The sequence below is a fragment of the Neurospora tetrasperma genome (genome assembly GCF_000213175.1).
Source record: "Neurospora tetrasperma FGSC 2508 unplaced genomic scaffold NEUTE1scaffold_81, whole genome shotgun sequence".
In the NCBI taxonomy this organism is placed as follows: Eukaryota; Fungi; Ascomycota; class Sordariomycetes; order Sordariales; family Sordariaceae; genus Neurospora; species Neurospora tetrasperma.
This window is the reverse complement of record NW_009799179.1, coordinates 6,265,936-6,288,956: the sequence shown is the minus strand read 5'-3', so window position 1 is coordinate 6,288,956 and position 23,021 is coordinate 6,265,936. Positions and strand designations below refer to the sequence as shown.

At 52.7% G+C, this 23,021-nt stretch overlaps 7 protein-coding genes across 7 annotated transcripts; 4 read left to right on the top strand and 3 right to left on the bottom strand.

The window, feature by feature from the left end:
* Positions 1-172: 172 nt before the first annotated feature.
* NEUTE1DRAFT_55675 (uncharacterized protein) lies at positions 173-1,132 on the bottom strand (the record flags this gene model as incomplete). Its single annotated transcript, XM_009858217.1, has 1 exon — positions 173-1,132. The coding sequence occupies one exon, from the start codon at positions 1,130-1,132 to the stop codon at positions 173-175; it is 960 nt and encodes a 319-aa protein (XP_009856519.1).
* Positions 1,133-2,034: 902 nt separating this feature from the next.
* On the top strand, positions 2,035-2,383 carry NEUTE1DRAFT_105848 (uncharacterized protein; the record flags this gene model as incomplete). Its single annotated transcript, XM_009858216.1, has 2 exons — positions 2,035-2,132; positions 2,299-2,383. 2 exons carry the CDS (start codon positions 2,035-2,037, stop codon positions 2,381-2,383), a joined length of 183 nt encoding a protein of 60 aa, XP_009856518.1.
* Positions 2,384-3,142: 759 nt separating this feature from the next.
* NEUTE1DRAFT_118981 (uncharacterized protein) lies at positions 3,143-3,906 on the bottom strand (the record flags this gene model as incomplete). The annotated part of the gene is made up of 1 exon (XM_009858215.1): positions 3,143-3,906. The coding sequence occupies one exon, from the start codon at positions 3,867-3,869 to the stop codon at positions 3,516-3,518; it is 354 nt and encodes a 117-aa protein (XP_009856517.1).
* Positions 3,907-5,642: 1,736 nt separating this feature from the next.
* Positions 5,643-12,540, bottom strand: NEUTE1DRAFT_126315 (uncharacterized protein; the record flags this gene model as incomplete). Its single annotated transcript, XM_009858214.1, has 3 exons — positions 5,643-6,669; positions 6,731-10,884; positions 11,194-12,540. The coding sequence occupies 3 exons, from the start codon at positions 12,538-12,540 to the stop codon at positions 5,820-5,822; spliced, it is 6,351 nt and encodes a 2,116-aa protein (XP_009856516.1).
* Positions 12,541-14,390: 1,850 nt separating this feature from the next.
* NEUTE1DRAFT_133425 (uncharacterized protein) lies at positions 14,391-17,031 on the top strand (the record flags this gene model as incomplete). Its single annotated transcript, XM_009858213.1, has 5 exons — positions 14,391-14,567; positions 14,628-14,722; positions 14,787-14,904; positions 14,994-15,092; positions 15,151-17,031. 5 exons carry the CDS (start codon positions 14,391-14,393, stop codon positions 17,029-17,031), a joined length of 2,370 nt encoding a protein of 789 aa, XP_009856515.1.
* A 2,834-nt stretch (positions 17,032-19,865) lies between these two features.
* NEUTE1DRAFT_118979 (uncharacterized protein) lies at positions 19,866-20,136 on the top strand (the record flags this gene model as incomplete). The annotated part of the gene is made up of 1 exon (XM_009858212.1): positions 19,866-20,136. A coding segment is annotated over one exon (269 nt), but the record flags the coding sequence as incomplete, so codon positions are not given.
* A 302-nt stretch (positions 20,137-20,438) lies between these two features.
* On the top strand, positions 20,439-22,823 carry NEUTE1DRAFT_126312 (uncharacterized protein; the record flags this gene model as incomplete). The annotated part of the gene is made up of 4 exons (XM_009858211.1): positions 20,439-20,512; positions 20,817-20,966; positions 21,044-21,100; positions 21,182-22,823. 4 exons carry the CDS (start codon positions 20,439-20,441, stop codon positions 22,821-22,823), a joined length of 1,923 nt encoding a protein of 640 aa, XP_009856513.1.
* Positions 22,824-23,021: the final 198 nt, after the last annotated feature.

The window sequence follows — 23,021 nt, the reverse complement described above, 5'->3', positions numbered from 1 at the left end:
AAAANAAAAGAGAAAAGTGGTACATCTCCCTCGAGGCCATTATCTTGACCCACACCTGGTGTTTTTCATCAATTGGCCGCCGCAGCATTTGCATCTTTACAATCCACACATGCCACCGTCCCAGAGCTCATTTCATCACCCTGGGGGACCCCCACACCCCCCCTTCCCATCATCAGTGTACCGCACCAATCGAGGCACGCTGGCCAGCAGTCATGTCCGTCGAGCTGTGTCGACATGATACGTGCCGTCGAGAAGTCATCATTCTCCGCTTGGCTGCCCTGCACCTAGAGACAAAACTCCTAACGATGGCCTGATGAATCGGTTGCTTCATGACATCGCTCGGTCCGAAGGTTGGGATCATGGATGCGTCTGCAATGACAGACCACTCATCTGACGCGAATCCTGCTGAGTCGGTGGTCACCACCATGTCTACCACACTTCTCCTTGTCCCTCGTGGGTGCTGATAGGAAAAGGGCATGCGCATTGTCGACATGTTGGCGTCGAAGTTGATGGGCCCGCTATCCCGTCGCCGATCGTTCCAAGAAACCATTTCCGTGTCCTCGAACTCTTCCACGGTCGAAAAGGCAATGTCGACCAAGTCAAAGCCAGGGGAGAGGGGTGTTGGCGCCAAACTGTCGCTGCCATCTTCGTCTGAGGGAACTATCAAGATGCTGCTGGGTACCGTGATGATCTTGGTAGACGCGGACGGTGTGTACCCGTCATCGTCTTCTTGTCGGCTTCGCTTGCGGGACCGTAGCGTCCGCGAACTGACTCTCATAGTAGCGCGGAGGGGTGTGGGCGGTACTTCGCCAGGCCTTCCCAGGGATCGCTCAACCGCCACACATCCGTTGGATGCCTTGGGGGTTGTTGTTGTTGTTGTTGTTGTTGCTACCAGATGGTTGGCCATAAATTGACCAAGCTCGGGAGCGAGTCCTGAGTCGGCGAGTCGGGTCCGGAAAGAGCAGGGATCATATCTTTTGGCGAGAGCCACGATGGGGGTAGTTGGTACCGGCGACTCTACTGCCCTTCTCTTGTCTTCCTTCTTGCTTCGGACCCTTTTCCGGGACATGAGGCGCCTAAGTCTGCCATTGATGCTGTCGGGGTCTTGGGAGGTGGTGAAGGGGAGCGCCATGTTTGCTTGAAGATGGATGAATGCGATCCTAGACAAATCTAAGGATCTCGTGAATACGTTCTGCTGAGAAGATGGTGTTGGTGGGCCGATGTGACCGAATGATGTCCGCCGAGGTGTTATCCTTGATTCTGCTGGCTGCAAGAAGGGGTATATTGCATTACTCAAAGGCTTGAAAGGGTGCTGAAGACGTGCTGAAAGGTGCCGGCACCTCTACTTTGGAGCTGCTGTCGTCCCGGTGTTTGCTTGCTGCGTGACTGTCTAGAGGTACCTAATCTGAATGAGGGACTGTTTGGTTCTGCGTATCGTCGTATCCAGGCTCCTGGCGGCAGGCGTGGCTCAGCAAGCACAGCTATGTGCCTAGCGTAACCGTACGTCTCCAGCTGCCTTGTGATGCAGTAAGGTTTATGCCGTGAAGAGAAGTGACCAACGCCCGGTGTGCGACCAGCGCTCCTTGTGCGTAGAGGACCAGAGCTCTGAAGCACAGGACTTGAAGCTATGTTCCTTCCTTCAGCCGAGAGGCTTGGTGGGTGGATGATGGAGAGAGAGTGAGAGTGGAAGCCTCCGGATGAAGCGGTGACCACAAAAGTGCAAGTGCAACTGTCGACGACTTTGTTCCCGATCACTCACTCTTTCGTTAGGCCGGGCGACCCGACGTCATGGAGCGTCAGACGAAACGTTCGACTGGTGGCAGCTGTCTCCCAGCAAGCTCCGTGCGACGGAAGACGGAAGTCAAATGGAAGGCAGGCGGGAAAAGAGCTTGAGGCGGAAGGTGAAGCTGCACAGAAGCTTTCCGGACATGATGTCTACATCCCATGGGGCATGCGGCTTGCTTCGTGCTGACACGCGTCTCTCTTTAAATAACAAGGCGACATGGGGGCACCTGTAACCACTCGTGCCCCCACATGGGAACGTCTGGACCAGTGTACGACGCTCTTATTAGCCTTGACAAGTTGACATGCTGGAACACAGGTTCACCTGATGCCGAGGAGGGTGTGGGTGGGTAGGTAGGTATGTTGCGCTGGTGAGTAAAACGTCCGAGTAAGGACCAAAAAGTGGAATGACACGAACCATGTTGAGCTTGGTGCCCGACCGACATGCTACCAAACAAAGTGACCACTCGGCTTATTACGGTGTGAACTGGGCTACAGTATTGAAAGCACCCCCAGCAACAAGCGGGAGGCGGACCACACAGAGGCGGCAAAGGCGCTCAGGAAGTTGCAAAGTTGTAAGAACAGCTTTGATGGACTGTGAGGTGTAAGTAATCACGGGCCGGGCCTTTCGCGTCACCGCCTTCCCGTCGCTGGCCCCCCAAGGCTGGGCAACTCTGTAGCGAATCCAAGACGGCCACATGTATCTGGGGGAAATTGCTAGCTTGCAAAGTAGCACCCCAGTAGTCAGCAAACCCGCATGCGTGTTGACTGCGGATGCCTATCATGTGGCTCATCGTGATCGTGCAATGGAGACATACCGACCCTTCCAATTCTTGCTGCTCCGTACTTTCCCGGGCAAGCCAAGAGATACCGGAGCACGAAGCAGAGATCGGGACCGAAGAATGGGTCTAGCAAGCCGGACATCGGTACTACGATCCGAGACCCACATCGGGCCCCATACCGGTAGATCAGCCCCGCTGCCCCACAGTCGACGGACCCACGGGAACACAATCCCGGTTATCAATACCACTTCTGTCCATCAAGAGTCAGGACAAGATATCTGAAACAGCCTGAGACATCCCAAGCATAAAACAAGCACCCTGTAGTGAGTTGGCAGAAGCAGTACAAAGGTTCTCAGCATGGCAATGAGGCATTTTTTGGGGGGTGATTTATGTGTCGACTTTCATTCGAGACAAGTTATTGTAAGTTGTCAGAATTATTTGACAGCATGACTATCATACGTAGTCTACCAAACCACGTCAACTCATCAAAAATATCGTCACCAAAAAAAGGACCAAATAAAAAGAAACAAAAAGTAGAGGAGTCCAAAATCCGTAAAGATAAGACGCCGCTCGGAAAAAAAAAATACGCCCCTAGTTCCGACAATAAAGAAGCCTGCTGATTCCAGGCCATTTTCAATATTTGCAGCGAGAGACAAGAAACAAAGCCCCAACAAGAATATATAACCTCAACGCCGGGTCAGTATCCCTGTCCAGTCAGTCGGACATCAGCCGCCGACGTCAAGTTCCCAATACCTATTTTCCTTTCCCATCCTTATTCCCAATACTCCCCCAATTTGACATGTCCTCATTTTCCTTCCTTCTGTCTGCCAGAGCTCGCGAGGGTCGGGGTTCTTTCTTTCTTTCTTTTTTCCCCATTAACGTCACATCGTTCCTTTCTTGGCCGCCTATGTCCCAGTAGTAGGTTGATGCATGCCTGCTTCACCGCCCTTCTCAAAAGGACGGCATCTGCATCTTCTCCTCCAGACTGCAAAAGTACATATCGTCCGTCGGTCTTGGCTCCAAGACATTTGTGAGCTCCTTGGGGCCGGCCTTTTCTTCCTCGTCCTCGGGTTCTGAAGGCACCAATCGAATGCCGAACAAAGAGCTCATGTTGCTGCCGGCGCGGTTGAGCGTGCTGCGGCTGGCCGTCGAGCTGGTTGGCGATACGAGTCTTTCCACCTCGCCGTCTGAGCTGCTAGTCCGGGACGAGGACGACGATGAGCGGGACCGGCGGCTGCGCAACGAGGTACGGAGACCGTGGGGGGTCAGACGAGCGGCAAGGGAGTGGAAGCGTGAGTTGTGCATTATGAGTGGTTGACTGAAATGTGCGGATGTTTTTTTTTGGTTCAGGTTGTTGCTGTCGTTGTCGTCAAAGAGTGTGGAGTAACCCCGGTGGGTACGGTGAGTGGCAGCGTCTACTGACGGTGATGTGTAGAGCGAGCGATAGGTGTGACGAGACTGAGCAAAATCGTCTCTCTCAAGTGTTCGGAAGTCTTATGAAGCTGGGTTTCTTGCTGCTGAAAATGACTGGCTTGTTATACTGGGCTGGGCCGCAGATAGATTTGAAACCCAAATAATAATAAAAAGAGAGTAATGTGACAGAGACAGTTACGAAAGAACAAGAAGCCGGCTCTTGGTTCGTTCTTTTTTTAAGTCAATGTACGGGAGACGGGAAGGTTGAGAACTGGACGGCGAGCTTGAGCTGACGAAGTAAAAGGGCAAAAGCCGGACTTGGAGCAGAGAAGTGGGCGAAAGTCTCTTTAAGTAGACATCAGCATTGATGACCGTCTTGATGGAAGTGCAAGGGTACCTAGACTTTCGATCCGTCACCTGGAGCCGGGAAGTCGCTCCCAAGGGGGGTGGGGGGGGGGTGAGGGTGGTCCGGTGTCGTCGACGTGCAATTGCTCCCCCCGTTGAAACATTGCACAGAGATGAGTGGCAGAAAGAGAGAAAGGGTCCGGGAATGCCAAGGGAAAATGGAAACCACTACTACCCTGCCTGACTGTCGTCCACCCGAGGGACTACCTAAGTAAGTCGCAAGGGGATAATGGAAAGGTTAAATCGGTCATGCATTCCATCTCATGAAACAGGACCGACGGTTCCGGGAAAAAAGGTGATTGTGATGCAAGGAGACGCCAACTGTCAACCAAGCCAACAGCCCAGACTCGACTCACTACGAGAGCACAAATCACCAACCTAAGCCATGATACCAACAATCGGTTCTCTTAGATTTGCGAATCGTTGATCATCATTGGGGTTTTTCAGCTCTCTTGCTTATTGCGATTCAGTGCCTGTGGGGAGCCATGCATAGATATGGGGAAGACCGTGGACAAGGACGAGGACGGGGATAGCCTTGAAAAGGACAGGTGCCATCATGCAATGGAAGTCTGGCCAGACCATCCAAGTGGTGAAACAAGTTCCGAATCTTCGCCTTTTGCCCTGGTTAAGCGGGCCCTTTTGAAACCAGCACAGGCTCGATGGGATGGTGGATTCAAATCGCCAAGGGGGACTTTAGTGTAGACATGACATGACATACATTAACAGATTAATGAGAGAAATGCACTGGATGTTGTTAGTATCCCCCACACATCCAGGGGGAGGACGCACGTTGGAGCGGTTTCAGGGGTATTGGAAAAAGCGACACCTAGTTGCATGTGTTTCACAAGGAACATCACAAACCTTATCCTCGCCTCTGTCAATGTTACCCATCCACGCCCTTTTGCCCTCAGTTGGTTGTCGCTATATGATGAGTTGCCGGTGGAATAGTAACCATCACTGCCGGACATGATTCCTAGGCAAAACCTAAGCCACCTCCTCGTGTGCCTGCATTACTGCATAACATGACAGCTTAAGCAGCCTCAAGGATCATTCTTCGCATTACTGGACATCGTTTCTCTGACTAGGTACCAATGACTCCTTAGCTCCCTCCCCATCCATGTCGAATATTCCATATTACTCTTTCCCTTGTCTCCTCCAAGTCCAGATCACAAACAGAGGCAGACGAGACAAAGTCGTCAATGGCAAAAGAGACATAAATGGATCTTTCTGTATCCAGTCCTTTAATCATCACGGTTCGATGGCGAATCTGGTGGGATTGACCAAGCGAAGAACCACAACAGCTGCACTGAATGAGGAAACACCAACATGACGCCTCAGCTTGTACACCAAAAACGCAATATGTATGCACAAATGAAATGATTATAGTACAAGATTATTTCGCCATAAGTTCTCGTCATCGTCGCATCTCCAATTGATTTAGTAAGCCCCCGAGTATCCTCCCCCGGAAGTTCTTGACCCTCCTCCCCAATCCGTATCATTCTGGCTCCGTCTCATCGTCGCGCTCCTCCTGATACTGGCCACCCACACGGAATCATCCAGCATCGAGCTGAGTTTCGAGGGACTGACGGAGCTTCCGCGCTTGGCACCCTCGCCGCCGGGGCTTCTTCCGCCATTATTATCATCCAGAGCACTTCCGCCACCCAATCCCATGCTATCCATCGTCCCTGACCCGCCGCCCCAGCCACCGGGCGAAGGGGCGTTTCCTCCTCCAATTCCTGAGGAATCGTGCAATTCGAAGCTGTAGGCATGCGTGTTGCGATGCGACGCAGAGTTGGACGACTTGTTCATGCGAGGGCCGGCGAGTGGATGGCCGTATGAAGTATCAAACGACGAAAGGTCGGCGCTCGCCCCAGACCAGCTGCGGTGATGAGCTGCGCGAGCATCGTCTGCTGATAGGAAGGATGCGCCACCGCCGAGATTGACTGTACTGGAACCAGAGCCGAACGGATTCGTGGGTGTGGATTCGAAAAAATTCGTACCAGCAGCAGTACTGCTGCCGCTTCCGCTAGCTCTTGCACTGTTTTTGCTGTTGCTGTCTTTGTTTTGCTGTTCATTGTCTGTTTGATTTTCATGATCGTTGTCCACGTAGATTTCAGGTACGCCCAGCTGTGGAATCGCCGTGAGCCGAGCAGACCGCTTGAGCTCCATGTGGCGCTGAAACTTGCGAGAGTAGTAAATCATGTCGAAGAACCCGAGGACGACGCGACGGTGTATTTCCTCCTCAACGCGTTGAAGACGTGAGCGGCGACGAAGGAATTCCTCGAGACTGTGAGATAATGTCAGCAATCAGTTGCGTCTTTGCTCGGCTTATGGGTTTCAGTACGCACCGTAAGCTCTTGCTGTCGTTGATAATCTTGTAATGTGCCAGAATCATAAGAACAGTGGTAAAGGAAATGCCTCTTTCTGGATCCGCAGATACCATCACCTCCTCAAAGAAGATGTTGAACCGCCGTCTGCGTTCGCGCACCTTAGCGACATCAATTTGTGATATCCGTTCGTTCAACTTTTTGAGATCCAAGCTAGTTTGAAACTGCGTGGTACTAATGATCGAGGCATGTCTGATGCTTGACGTATCTTCACCACGAACATCTTCGAGGATCTGGCGCACCGAATCATGGCTTTCATAAATGCGCATCTCGAACACGCCCGACAGTTCACCCAAGAGGCGCGGGAAAGCCTCCTTGCTGATAAATCCAGTCCCTGAAGGGTCAACACTGCGCCATGCTTCCTTGAAGCGCCGGATCTCGTCCCGATCCACCATGGCAAGTCCGCTTGTCCGCTGGTATACGTACGAAAAACTTTCGTAAATCAGCGAAACAAACAAGTTAACAAAAATGTACATGCTGATGATGTTCCACGCGATGAAAAGAGCACGCGCCCATGCGGTGCTGCCGCAATCGCTGTCAGAGAAATTGGTGCTCTCCACACAAAGCGGCGGTTTGATCTTAGCAAAGTCTTCCATAACCTGATTCCAGCCCTCTCCGCAACTGAACCGGAAGAGTAGGATCAGGGCATTCGGCACCGTACGGAGATTGACATAGTAATCAGTGCTATCTCCGAAACGGGTGAGACTGAATGTCTGTGTAAGTGCAATCGCAAACACCAGGAAGAAAACGAGCCATGTGGCCAACAGGCTTCCGATAGTTGTCAGACTGGCGGCAGCTGTCTTGAACAGTTGATCAAGCGCATCATTGCGGGGAATGAGCATTAGGACGATCGCCACCAGAAAGAACTTGTGTAATTGAATGTACGTGTCCAGCTTCGTGTTCGTCATGAAAAGGATCGTCGTGGCGAATGCACCAGTAACAGTGATGAGGGAGAACATGTCCCAAGAACTCTTGCGAAAGCGGCTCCAGCCAAGCCCCACAATCCGAATCACGATGTTGGCGATGTAGATGAGTGTGAAGAGTAAGAACAAAGCGTCCCTGGTGTTTGTCCACCAATCTGGCTCGCTGTAGAATTCGGAGAGAAGGAGGATAAGATGCAAGACCAGAACGCTGGTGATGGCCATATACCATTTCCCTCGCTTCTCAATGGCACGTTTATGGCACCATATCTTCCACTTGTTCTTACTCTCGTCATATGAGCTTTTGGACGGCGAGATTTGGCGGAGAAGCTTCCGCAGCTCGAGCCAGGATCTTTGCTCGGCAGTCAGGAAAGCAACACCTGTTTGTTCAGTATAGTTTCTCATGAACACAGAGATAAAGAGCGTCAACACAAAGACTGTCGCCAATAGGTTGAAGACGACCAAGAACAACGCGTTTCCTTGGCCCCTGTAGGGAGCCCCCGACTGCGGCTGCAAACCCCTACCGGTAATGGCTTGAAGAGCAAAAGACACGTCAACCCAGCCCTCTTGGCTCACAATCTGGAAAAGAATGAAGAGAGACGAGCCAAAATCGTCAAAGCTGAAGTATGGGTTCGCTACTGATCTCGGAGCAAGAACGGGCCAATCGTTGTTGTAAGGGGTGCTGTTCCATTCACCAAAGCAGTCATCCAGGCTGACTATTCCCTCCGAGCTGTCGTTGCATGCAAGCAGTTTACCGTGGAAAAGGTTGACCCCATAAATAGCAAAGGGAATAAGGAGGGATATAGAAACGAAAGCAGCGCTCAAGATCTTCCACCCGCCCACGATGAGGAGCGAGTGGAAAGTGTCCATCGCACTTTCGCTGATGTTGAGCAGACGCAGGGCCCTTAATGCTTTGAAGGCACCCACAGCTCTAGACACGGCTCCGTTTCGGGTGAATAGAGTGATGACGTTGATCCAAAGAGTTATGAGCACAATGGCATCAATCACACCCCAGGTGCTGCGGAAGTATGCATTTGGTGTCCAAAGAAAGCCGTCTGCTATAACCTTGATGAGAGCTTCAAGGGTGAAGACAATGGCAAACCCCGTGTCTACCCAACGGAACCAGTCAAACGCATTCTCGCCATACTTTTCGAAGTATTCCTTTTGGTACAAGGGTGTGGTAATGCAAGCCAGCACCACCATGATCACGATGGCTGCATAAATCAGAGTCGAGAAGGTGTACCATGCATATTTATTGGGCCCCGCCCCCTCGAAGCGCTCAGTTCCCCGACCAGGGCCGACCAGACTTTGACAAAGACGTCGTATGGGATTTCTGGGTTTGAAAATGAACAGGGAATTGTTGTAGTTGGGGTGGCGCATCAGATACTCTCTCTGTTGCCTCTGGCGGCGTCTTGTGGCATTCATCGCCTGGGCGGCCATAGTTCGTGGATCGAGATTCTCACCCAGCCCATGCAAATTGACGTTCGAATAGAAAGGGTTGGGTTCACGGCTAGTAAACACTGACACGAGTTTTCCCCAAAAAGAGGAGAGTACCCCGGGAGTGACACCGTCATGTTGCATGGCTGCACTACTATTCAGATGGGAAGTTGGCTGACCATCGGGAGAGCTTTGCTGAAGAGGGTCCATATCGTCGTCAAGGAAGTCGTGTACCACGGCCTCTTTCAGAAGCATCTCCATCATAGCAGGGCCATAGTCGAGCGGATCCCTCTGTTTTCTTGACCGGCCAAAATTGAAAACTTTGGATAATGCCAGGTTGCTCGAAGAAGAATGTCCTAGTTCCTTGCGCTGGAGGAATGCCTTAACCTGTTCAAGACGCTTGACATCCTCTCCAACATCAAAATTTTCTTGGATGACGGCAATGAACATGTTGATCAAGATAAAATAAGCGAGAATGAACCAGCCGACGAGAAAAATGGCGCCAATCCAAGCAGTGTGCAGGTGGTGAGTGCTGGCAGTGACGCTGTAGAGGATGTCGGTCCAGTTCTCAGTCGACATAACTTGATACATCCCCAGAAAGGAATTATAAATGGTGTTGAACGGGATTCTAATTTCCTCTCCACCATCATCTTCTCTCGGTAGTTCGCCACGGAATAATTGCGCTGCGAAGATGGCCATCAGGAAAGTGATGAGGAAGACAAACGACATTAGATTACCGATACCAGTGACGTTTCCGAGCACAAGCCGGATTAATTTCCTTGTCATGGGAATAACCATGACTAAACGGTAAACTCGCAGGATTTGGAACGCGGTAAGCCAATTGTAAACTTGGCCAGAATTCCGTATAGGAGGGACGAGGATGATCGAGGTGGCTACAGCAAGCCCCAAGTCGACAAGGTTCCGTTTCCTACGGTGGAAACCTCGAATGTCTGCAGCCAAGCGGATGATGATTTCGACATCGAGCAGAAGAGTGACCACAGGCTCTGCTATATTGACGAAACGCTCTCGGTCTGACTTCATCCTGGCGCTGCGGAGAGACTGGGCCAAAAGTCCAAAAGCGATGATCAAGATCCACAAAGGTTTTGTCCTGTTATATATTCTTTGCAGCAATGTCGGCCTACGCATGGTATCATCAACTCGAGATGAAGTCATGCCAGGAGGTTCATCCGCAGTAAAAGCGCTAGCCTTGGACTCTTCTCGGATGACCTGAAACGACGACGTGATGACGGCAATCAACAAGTTGGTCATCCAGAGCAACATTATAAGAATGCCAGCACCATAGAAGAGGGCCGACGGGAGGAAATCTGAGCGGATGGTGTGATACATCAAGTCCGACCAGGTGTTGGCGCTCATGATGACAAACACGAGCTCCAAAGAATGGCCGATATCGTCGAAATTGACCGTTCCATTAAACGGATTTTCTTGCCGGATGCATATTGAGCCTCTCGGGCAGATGAAGCCCTTGGCACGCGAAGTTCCGTTCTTCAAATCAATTAGAGATTCCTTTTCGTGGCTATAAACCCAGGGCATGGTTTCACCCGTCACGTTGTCAATATGCCCTCCACAAAAGGTCATATCCGGCGTATAAGCTGCTTGGAAGTTGGTGGGATCATCGGGATCTATCCAAAGACATTGACGACTCAGACTTGACTTAAAGCTCTGCACGCCAATGATGGCAAAGAGAAGCCAGAAGAAACCCATCAAGAAGGAAACTCGGACGAGCAACGGCGCGGCCTTCTTCAGACTTCGTAAGATGATCAAATTTCCCTTTGTAAGGGCGAGCAATCGAATGATGCGCAAGCAGCTTAGCATGCGGAAGACGTACATATGGTGCTTGCTCTCAAGACCAGTGACGCCTAAGACGAAGGATATCCAGAAGGAGACAACGGCTACGAAGTCTAACCTATTAAAGCCATGGCGGAGAAAGGCGCGGCGAGCCAGGTGACGTCGCTGTTGATCCTCGAGCGTTTGAATTTGACTGTGGGCCATGGTAAAGGATCTCGTGAACGGAGCAGGCTCGAAGGGCTCTTGCCGGGTTTGACGAACCGATCTCTGACGCTGAGGTCGGAATATAACCCGATACTGTTCGGCCAGCCTTTCACGGAAGCGCCGTTTGTTCTTGGCTTCTTCGTATTCGGGGGCGTTGATGATGAAGCCAGACACAATGATTCTTGCTATGAGTTCGATAGTAAAGATGACAAACAGGACAAATATGGCCCAGTCTATCCTGGTGCTACCCCAACGCTCAGGCCGACCGTTTCCATCAGCCAACACATCTGGCGCAGCCTCAACAGCTAGTAGGACGGCTTGAAGAACGATTAAGATGAGAATGAGTGGCTCAGCCCATGGGTTGACCAACAAATCGCAAAGCCACAAGCGCAGTGGATTGTCAGGGGAAAATATCCCCAACGACTTGCCCTTGAGCGGATTGTTCCTAGGATTGCGTGACCGGGGCCTGAAGGCCGGGTGCTGCTGTGGAAAGACATGATGCGATTCAGGTCGCTTTTCCGTGGGGTTTTCTTCGATTTGTGACGGATAGGAGGTGTCAACCAGCATGGGGCCCGATGCGTGGCCCGTCCGCGGGCGTTCCATGCTGGGCGAGCGTGAGCGGTCTCGTTGCGTTTGCTGGTCAATCAAATCACCCTCTCCACTGATCATGACAACACGCTGAGACATGGCCCTCATAATGGAACCTGCCCTTGACAAAGCGCCACTCGTTGATAGCGACCGAGAGCGGCGTCCATCACTAGGAACCAGACTATCTCCATAACTCCGGTAACGGTCCGCGGTAAAGTTGTTTTCCAGATCAAAACCAAGCATGGTGTTGCGGGGTCGCGAGGAGCCACTGCCAAGATCAGAGACGGTCTGGAAACTATCTCTTGGTACAGCCTCTCCTTCTGGCGCGTCCAATCGACCGATGGGCTGGGCTGCGGGCTTCAGAGGGACTCTATCCGACTCCACAGAGTCCGTATCAGTACGCTCCTCGTAATAGGGGTGCGGCACACTGTAGGGGTCATTGGCGGCAGGCATATAGGAAGCTGAAGAGAGCGGTTCATGACCATGGCCAGGAATATTCGGAGGCAAGGCGAACTGAAGCGCCATGTGGTCCTTGAGCGAATCAGCGGCGCTTCGGTCGTCGTGGCCGGGCGGAAATGGATGTTCCCAGTACGTCGAGAAGCCGGGAAGGTTGGCGGACATGGGAGCAGCCGAAGGCGAGGCCATGTGAAGTCCGGCTCCCGAGTCGCGGACGTTATTATTGGTTACGCTAGTCCTCCCACCGCCGCCCTCTTGCTCCTCCGAAACCGGTCGTAGATCGCACAATGGAATGGACTGCTGGTGGGAAGGAGAGGATACCGAGGCCCGTCGGGGCGAAGGTGCTGGATGATCGCTCATTTTGACTGATCAACAGTTTTTGTGTTGTTTCTGGGCAGTCTCCGAGGCAAGCAACACTAGTTTAAGGCTCAGCGCAACGTGCCACAGCACTTGGAACATATAATGTCAGGATTTGCAAGCCAGCATTATATGGGCACCAAGGGACCTTGAGCTAGCGTCACAGCCATGGATCTGCGCGCTCGAAGTCGGACGAAGCTGACAGCTATGTGGCAATGGTAAGACGCACGAGCTGGAGTGATGTCAAACGTAGTAATGCTACAGTCTCCCGACAACCGCCGTATGTCTCGAAGAATCGGCTTGATGGTACGGATTGTCTTGTGAATTGCTCGACGGCTCGGTGGAATTCCTCGATTTCTCGGTCGATCGATCGGTCGGTCGGTCATAGGCTAGTTGAGGCGTAGGTCAAGGAGATATGCGCTGGGCTCCATGAATTGGATATCGCGGCAAGCAGGGCAACGAGGGGCGCAGTCAGGGGGGACCAGCTGGATGTGGTGATCGGAATCGCAGGATTCGCAGGGAAGCGGAGGTGTAGACCGGCAAATATAAGGTAAGGTAACGAGCGAGTAGGACGACAGATGGACGGGGAGCGCGGCGCTCTTTCTTTTCTTCTCTGTATTTATCTGCAACCAAGGTGGCTTGTATGTCCCGGTTGTTGAACGTGGATCTCGATTGTTGAAGAGAACGGAACTGAATAAAAAGGTATGGGCGAAAACAAGGTCAAAGCAATGCTTGCGACGATAGGGTCCGTGGTTCTGTTTTGCGGCTGTTTGCGGGGATGATGTCCTGACGAGGTCCGCCTGGTTGAGGATTAGATGTCAAGGGAAGGGAAAGATGTCCATTCATTCTAGAAGTCCAATGTTCAGCTTCAAAGCGTTCTCGACCCGGGGATGCCAGTCGGCGCTGCCTGGGGTCGGGCGGGCCACCTTCCAGCCGCAGTCTCAGGGCAGTCTCCGCTTTTCGCTAGGCTGTCTGGACTCAATTCCACTTTGACGTTTCCTGTTCCTGGCGTTCCTGCTCAATCCATCCTACCTGCGCTCGTGCACTACTGCGCGGTTACAGCACAGGTGCAGCCCAGTACGGCCAAGGTAATTTACAATACGCGTACACAAGCGTATAGGACCCCACCCGCCGAAAGTGAAACACGAACGTATCAGTGGCATCCCTGTGAGATCTTTGATGACATAAGCAGGTGGAAGCGGCCCGCTGGCGCCTCACTCCACCTGTCCGTGCCTGCCGCGGAGCTTATGACCCACTTGTCAAATGCCGGTCCCGTAGGTCCTCGCCAGAGGGGTGGAATCCAATTCGTTCAGAAACTGCCTCAAACGATACTGAGGTACAATGCAGTACCTACGCTACACTACGTACGTACCACTACCTAGCGGCGCGTCTCTGGAACCTTTTTGACGTACACTACCTAACGTACTGCACGTCAAGCGCGCCCCTACCTACCTAGTTCCCGGTCCCGCGTAGCCCCAGTACTACCCAGAGCAGCACTTCCAATTCACATTCCACTTACGCAGTAAGGTAGACGCGCCGCGACGGCAATCGGGACTTCGTCAACCGTTGCTTAGAGGCACCCATAACCAAGTCCACCGCCACAAGAGTCCCCGGCTGTTTTTTCGTCCAGGCGACCGATTCGTCATCATTCAAGTCAACCGAACGTTCAAATTCCGATTGCTCGGGCTTCAGATTCCTTTCTAGCGGCGGCTCTTCCGGCTCTGTTACTGACTGTTAACCTCCGAGTCGGCCTTTGCTTGGTCATCGAGACCACACCTCGCTTTCGTCTCCTCGACCACGAAACCAAAAGAATTGCCGTACCCATTGACTCATAGTTGATACCTATCGTCACGATGCCGACATCGCGCAAGCGGGCCCTCCAAGAGGGCGACACCAGCAACAATGCGCAACCTCCCAAGGAGCCATCCGTACTCCATCGCATAAGGAATATGTGGCAGTTTGCCAACCTTTTCCAGTTCATCCTCTTGTTCGGAAAGGCGCTTAAGTTGGACGACAGTCTTGACATCGAGGTATGTCGGGAGATCCAACAGACTCACGCTTGTTCCGAGCTGACATGTCCATTGCGCCAGGACCTCGAGGCCGAATGTCTAAAGCCAGGCTCAATGGTCCTTCAGGACATTGGCCTCGGTATTCTCAAGTTTCTCTCGTCCCATCGAGGCCTTACGTACGTCGACGGGATCCCCATGCCCCCTCACATCTGTCCCACCTCGTTTGCTTACAAACATTAGCCACGATGTGTTCGAAGAGTATACCCGAAGACAGTTCCTTGCCAAAGCCCCCGAGAAGAATCCATTCGGAACCGAGGATCTGCCTTCCAAGTTCGCCGACTTTGACGTCTTTACAAAGGTGCGACCCGGTCCAACAACAGCCTCACGACAAACGCCATTCGTCTTGCCGTTCAGTTCAAGATGACACTAACATTCGGTCCTTGTTAGATCCGTGTACTCCAGCAAATGAGTCAACTTGTCATGTGTACCCCCGAGCGCCTTCGCGAGAGGACAGAAGAGCAGAAGGACATGGACCAGACAAATTGGGTGCGCAAGTATATCTCCATGTTTAATGGGCGCTTTGGTGCTAATGAGAGATATATAGCGAATTGAGCCTTACGGATGGGACAGCAAAGATCGTACGTACTTCGTATTAGACGATAACCGCATCTATCGATTGACCGAGGCCCCGGCCCCCGCTCCCAAACCCAAGAAGAATACCAAGAAGGCCAAGGCGGTTTCTCGAAGCAGCAAAAGACGTCGCGTCTCGGAAGCGGTCAGTGAGGGTGGCGATGCTGGCGACGAGGACTCTGTGACAGGGCAACCGGACGAGCGTGAAGATGACAGTCTTGGCGGAATGAAATGGGAATGCCTCGCCGTATCCCTAGATGAGGTTCGCCAATTTCTAGCCACTATCCAGAAATCGAAGGACCCGAATGAGAAGATTCTGCGCGAACAAATCCAGGATCATCTCGTCCCTATCCTTGAAAAACAAGAGGAGTCCAAAAAGCGCAAACAGCTGCAACGAGAGAAAGAACTGCAGGCACTGGAGAAGATGGCGCACGCAAAACGATCCAGCCGTATTGCTGGAAAGCTAGAGCAACAGAAGGCGGAAGAACAGGCTCGGGAAGAGGAACGCAAGCGGCAAGAAGAGGAGGCTGCCAGGCGAAAAAAAGAGCAACGGCAAGCCAAGATGGAGAGGGAGAGAGAGAATCGACTCATGTCAAGAGAACAACGACTGAAGGAGCGAGAGATTCGCCGTCTTCAGGCCGAAGAAGAGCTGGCGCAACTGTCCGAGGACAGCAAATCCGTCGGCTCAGGACCCGGTCGCATGTCGGAGCGGCACCGACAGGCAGCGATTGAAAAGAACAGGAGAGCTCTACAGGAGCTGCAAGACGAGGAAGACGACTGGATATTTGACTGCATCTGCGGCGTCTATGGGCAGGTCGATGATGGGACACATAGCGTTGCCTGCGAGAGGTGCAATGTCTGGCAGCACAGCAAATGCCTTGATATTGCCGAAAAGGATGCTGAGCAAGAAGATTTCCATTTCATCTGCAGCTCTTGTCGCCGAAGCGAGGCAGAGAAATCTCAACAACCCCGGGTTATCAAGCTGAAGGTCAACCGCCATGCTTCATCGTCCCCTCCTCCTCAGCAGGTTGTGAGTGGCATCTCCTATTCTCAAGCTGGCCGGTCACAGCTTGTTGTCGAGCTCGGGGCTCAGGCAATGTCTAGATCGTCTACCGATCGTATTAGCGAGGAGAACCCGCGCTCTGGGTCTCAGAATGGCCCATCGGGGCAACAAGAGGCAAGGACCGAACCTACCGATCTTCCAGGTGAGAAGGAGGGTACGGCAAGACCAGTCAGTGCGACGGGGTCTATTGGGCATTCGCCAGGGCGCCGGGAGTTGAACCCATTTTCATCGCCGCATCCCACCCTGTCTCCTCCTAACCAATCGCCCGGCAAGTTGAGAGCATATGACAGCATATTTCATCCTTCTGCCCCATCTTCTGCTGTTGGCCGCGAAGAGTCGCACCTTAAAGACGAGGGCTTATTGCCTGTGTTGCCGCCTCCTGCCGGAAACGGTCGTTGGGCCTCGCCCTCAAAGCAACCGCAACGGCCGTCGTCGCCTCTAGGAACAAAGAGCTCTCCTGCCGCAGGCGCCAGAATAGTGAGCACGCCATTGCCACAACTGACCCCTGTGCAATCCGATCCCCACGCCCGGAATGGAGTCATCGACCGGTCATCACCCTTACCTCCTTCCCGCGCAGGGCTATCGCCAACCAAGCATTCGCCGCCTGTACCGCCGCGCCATCAGGTGAACGGCTCTGCCAGCGCTGGCGCTTCCCCATCAGGAACTGGTCGCGCCGCTCCAGTTTTTCCCCCTTCGGCAGCCCTTGCCCCTTCCCCTCCTCAGCAAAATTTGGCGCCGCCGTTGAAGCCGCTAAAGCCTGCCGACCCGGCGAAATCGCAGCCGCAGACATAGGATGCACCGATGCGCTAGTCATATTTTCCGCCAGCTCATGTATGAATCGACCCCCTGGCTGCCACAAGTTTTCAAGAGAAAATTCAATGAAATATAAAGTAGAAAAGAAACAAGAAGAAGAGGGAGGAGGAGGAAGAGGAAGAAAAAGAAGAAGATCAGATGAACACAGGTTAGTGGCAGGTTTGTACTTCCATTCGTGCCCAAGCCGTGGAAGCTTTCGAACGGTGGTGTTCAACATGCGGCGCTTTTTCCGTTTTGGATGGACGGCGGTAACTGCTCAAAGAAGTGATCGAGGGGCTAGAGAAGCCTCCCGCAGTCCGCGGTGGCCTCTCGGGCACTTGAGTCGGGACCGATTGAAGTCAATCTTCATTTTGACAGGAATTCTCAAAGTCTGAATCGAGGGGTTGGCCCGTCAAGGTCGAACTTCTTGCATGGTATATGCATTCTTGTATTCACACAGGCAAGTATATTCTGTAAACCACGGATTAGCAGCTTTAGTGTAGATGAATAGATGCAAAAATGAAACGGGCATCACGAGATGAGAGTGATGACAGTCTTTGGCATCACCAGAGATACCTGTCATTTTGGGTCCCAGACACCGGAATTACCGGGAAGTGGGACATATCAGCACGATGGTCTTACTGGGCATGTTGGGTTCGCTATGACACCGCGTATTGAACCACCGACGCTGTGGTGAAGAGGGTGATGAGAAGTGATAGATTGTCCTCATAGCTGATAGCTCGCAGGAGCAGATGGCTTGGGCTGGGTGTGGTTTCAGGGGTCCTGGCCGGCTAGGATGATGAGATATCCATCAAGTTTATCGATATATCTCAACGCTTCGCGATAGAGGTACCTATCAGTGCCGTCCCCAGCCCAGCACCACTCAACCTGTAGCTGAGAGGTATGTGATAGGCACTTGCCGTGTGTCCTGTTTGTTGAGTACCTTCGCCTCCGTCATGATCCTCCATACTTTTCTGGAATGCATCTGGGGTTAGACGGAAGGGATCGCCCTTGAAATCCCACGTGCTTCCAGCTCCATTGAGTTTGCGTAATCTTGTTGAAGATGCAAAAGAGATGCTCACCTTACCCTATTCCATGTGAGTAGGTATTCTATTGGTTAGCTGCCTTGTAAAACCGCCTTCTGGCTGCATTGAGAAGCAGATCCATGGGTCCCCCTTGTGATGTACTATTATACACTGCGCCTTTCTGGTCCTCATGTAGGTTTCAAAGCCAAGTCTCTCGCTTCAAGGTTAGCCTTGCCCAGAGATTGATGTTCGCTCCAAACAGAAGCGAGCTAGAAGACCGGTGCCTTAAGACATGGGCAAGACGTGGGAAGGGAGATGCTAGTGATGCAGCTACCCGACACCATCTGGGGAGTTTATCGACATCCCTCCAGTAAAAATGTTTACCAAGTTTTTCTTTGCTTGCTCCGTGCCTCCTCTCGACAGGGGTTCGTAGCAGAGCGGCGCAAGATAGTTCGAATTCCGCACTGCCAAACATGCGCTGTTAGTTGAAGATTGGTTTGTGTACGTTGAAAGGGAGGGTGGACTAGAATGCACATCCAACATGTTCCGTGCCTTCGCCTCCCACAGCGGGATTCGCGGGTTGATCATCTATCCAACCCATCTACACCGTAGTTTATGGCATGCATACTGACTCCCCCTGGATGCCAGATCTGGGATACAAACTTGGCTTGCATGGCTTGCTTTGCTTGTACACGTAGTGGCGGGAGGGGTCAGAAAAATCATATTGATACCACAAATCCTGGTTCTTCTCAACCTCCATCCCTGGGATGCTATGGCGTGTCGAACCTCCCTTCCTTCCTGATCTTGACCTTGGTAAAAAGATGCAACTGATGACCGCCCAACACCAGTCATGTGCCAAGCACGGAACGGGGATTGACACTCAACAAGATAAATGGCAGCACTTTGTTGGCCCGCTCCCCGGATCTGGACGTGACATTTGATCTGATGAAAGAAAGCCGCAACGCCTTGAGATCCCTTGGCGGCAGGTCACTAAGTACCTACCCATGCCGTTTCCGGGTGTCGCCGGCACATTCCACTCGAACACTTTCGAACCCTCATCCAAGCCGCCCTCTCCTCGGTGAACACTCCCAGTTTCCCTACTTGTCGCACTTGCGAGCGTACTGTAGTTTGTAGAAACCGCACCGTATTCACGCCCTCATGTATGCCACTCCCAAAATCGGGACACTTCAGGCCCTTGGGACAGACAAGCTCGGAGATGGTTGCGGCGTTCGTTCGTCGGCTGGATGCTCGAACCCATGAAGCAGAACCAAACAGTTGATGGCCAGGGACCCCGGAGAGACCGTAGAATCTAGAGCCTCACTGGCACGAAAAGATTCCTCTCCCATCTGCCATCCCATCCCATTCCATCCCTCCCCTTGAAGTTTCCGCTGCCGGCTCACTAAACCTATACCTGGCTTGTCTGATCCCCGTAATCCGGGTTTGACCAAGAACAGTTGGTCGAGGCTCTGCAATCCTTGTGACGCAACGGCTCATTGCCTCTGTAAATAGACATGACCGTGGATCATTTTCCAAGCGACTAGCGCTCTTCCCATTCAGATTCCCTCCCTGGGCACGGATACGTCAGGTTTGCCAGGTCTCCGAGATAGAGCAACTCGCTCCCACACGGCAGCACAACCCCTCGCCCCCTCCCCATGATGTTGCCCGTGCTTTCCCTCTCAGAGGGTTTCCTGGACTTCGCCCAGGTGGCTCTTCCGAAAGCAGCGTTCTCCTGGATGCGGCAAGAAGTACGATCGTAGACCAACCGCACCTCCAGCTAACAACCTGAATGTCTAATAAAGAAGTCTTGAATAAATACATGCTCGTGGTCTCCCCGCCTGTCTTCTTTCTCTTGTGTGTGCCCCCATCAAAAGAGTGCAACTCTGTCCAAGCCAACAAAGGCAGTCTCTCCTCGCACCCCCTTTTCCTTCATATCGTTCAGCGAGCGCGGGAGACACGGATCACAGCCGGTCAACAAGCATCTAGCCACTTTTCTCCCATACGCAGCGACCTGTATCTGTCCTGTGCCGAGCTCTCGCAAACAAAGGAGGATAGGTACCGCAATCTCCTCTAGCACATAACGCGAACCAGCCCAGACACCCCATCCCAGACAGCTGCATCTGCATCATCCTGCTGCAAGACCGGCTAGAGTTCCGGGAGTGGTTGGAAAACAGCGGTAAAGGTGTTCGAACAGACGAACGCACCACCTCGACATCTCCTTCTCCATCGGCATCCAAGAAGCCCGACATTTCTTCCAACCCGAGGGGGAATTCCGATTGGGAAGATAAAAGGACTTGTTTGTAAAAAGACAGAGAAAAGACAGATAGGAAAGGTATCACATCCTTGCTAGGAAGCGAATAGTTGCAACATCTCTTCACTTTGCCCATGTCCCAAGCCCCAAACAGCTCGATATATATCACTCCTGTTCCGGTACCAGTAACCGGATCACCTCCTCTTTGGTCATCCACACCACGAGTTATCCACTAGGACAACAGAAACAACAACAACAACGACAAAAACAACAAGCCTTGATATCAATAAGAGCAGCTGGTCTCAGAAGTCGACTGCTTTAGAAAAGAATACGACGAAGACACAATCGACCCCAGACGGCCAGGAACCAAGAGTACCAACCGACGACTTCGACCCAAAATTGCATATCCTCTCGAAATGGATAGACGCACCCCACCTTCACCTGCTCCTTCTGGGATAAGTCTTCATCATGACTATGTTCAACAACATCACCCAATGACCTTTCCCTCACAGTTGTTGGAGAACATGGCGTCAGTGCCCTTCCAGACACATTCGCAACCAGGGACAAGATATGGGACACCGGTCCCCCATCCTTTATCCCACTCTCAAAGTTTTGATACCGGACTTCAACAACAGTATCAGCGCGCCATCAGTGTCCAACCTGTAAGAGAACCGTCACAGCTCCCCCCTCATGGCGGTCTTGTATCCATGATTTGCTGACATGGAACCGAAAAATCCAGCAATATCACGGTCAGTTATACGGACAAGACAGCAGTTCCTATGGCCCTATCCCCGAGGTAAACTCTTTCCCAATCTGGCTTGAACTGGGGTTGTGAGTGGACGCTGATGATGTACCCGAACTCTTTTCAGCCCTATAGCACTCCCGCGACGTCCCCACCGACACCGGCACGACATGCCGAGTTGATGAACAGCAACCACCGAAACTCTCCCCTCAGGAACCTGACTCGGAGCTCGAAAATTGAGAAGAAGCCACCAAGGAAAAAGAAGTCGTCAACGGATTCGAAGAAGCTCGAGGGCAAAGTAGCAGCCCTACTGCTCGACAAGCCACTAAGCCAGCAAAAAGTTCCCGAAGACCTGGTGCTAACCAACATGGAGGACTACGTGAACCGAGGGAAAGAGGTGCGCCAACGGGAAGTCGAGAGCGGCAAGAACCCGGGCAAAGTCAAGCGGCCGATGAACGCCTTCATGCTGTACCGCAAAACGTATCAGGGCGTGGCCAAGGGCTGGGCGGACGAGCACAACCACCAGGTGGTATCGCGGGTGTGCGGCATGAGCTGGCCGATGGAGCCGGAGCAGGTGCGGGAGCAGTTCAAGGCGTGGGCCGAAAAGGAGCGCGAGAACCACCAGTTGGCGTTCCCGGACTACAAGTTCACACCCACAAAGCCGTCCAAGGCGCCCAAGTACAAGGATGGCAACGAGAGCGACTGCTCGGATCCCGAATGGGACCCCACCGGCAGTATCAGGTCGCGAACCCTACCGCGCGCTCGCTCACTGACAAGGGCATCCAGCGATGACTTTGACGATCATCCGCCGTATGTCATGGGCCGCTTGACCTATCCGCCTTATGGGTACTCGGCGGGTATGCATAACACAATGGCAGCCTTTGCCGGGCACCGGTCGCCCTTTGAGTATTCCAACCCGAGCAAGGCCATGCCGGCGCCGTATGAGCATCACCCTGGGGCGCTACGGGATGGATCGTACTATGGGGCGCAGGTGCACACGCCGCCAAGACATCTCCATCACGGCATGTCGGTTGAGGACATTGTCATGCGCAGGACGCCATCGCCGACCATGGCTTACTCTGGAGGGCGTCCCCACGGGTTGTCGATGTCCAACGCTGGTGCCCATGACTTGAATCAGTACAGTCAGCCCATGTTCACCGATCATTTCACGGCCAGTCCGGCGGAGTATGACCTTCCAACGCAGCAGTCACTGCTGTTGAAGCAGGAGCACTACGACCACGAATATGAGCAAAAGTATGACTCGCATCTTGAGCCAAAATACCACCACCACAGTCATGACTCGCAGCATGATCAGAAGTACGACCCCCACCACCACGAGCGCAAGTACCATGTGCTTGACGAACCGCGCATCGACCCATCGCTAGAGAATGTGTACACGACCTCGGCCGGAGCAGGCATTCACAGCATGATTGGCAACGACGGTGGCGGTGGTGGTAGTGAGGACAAAACCAGCATGACGCAGGCGACCACCTCATCGACACAGAGCGCATGGCAGCCCAACACGTTGGGATCCTCCGGGGGAGCAGGGCCCATGGCGTCGGGGGCTGACAGCGACAACGGCAGTGGTAGCCAGTTTGTTGACAGCTTCATGTTTGAGGACGAGCACATGCGGGCGCTGAGCGGGGGTAACTGGCATGTAGAAAGTGTGGACCCTCCGCTTCCGGACGGCAGCCACTTTGACACGAGCTGGATGATGGACCAGCCCGCCGTAGCTGATGCGGTCGTCAAGACGGAGCTGGTCAGCCACACGCCTTGAATGATCGTTGTCACGGGTACAATAACCACCTGGATGGGCCCATGTCAGTTAATGTTTTCCAAGATGAGGATGCTATCTTGGGAAACCGAGGCATCGCCACAATGGTGTGGTTAAGGGAGGCCGAACAAGTCCATATTTTCTTTTTCTTCTTCTTCTTCTTCTTCTTCTTCTTCTCTCTCTCTTTCTTTTATCTCTCTT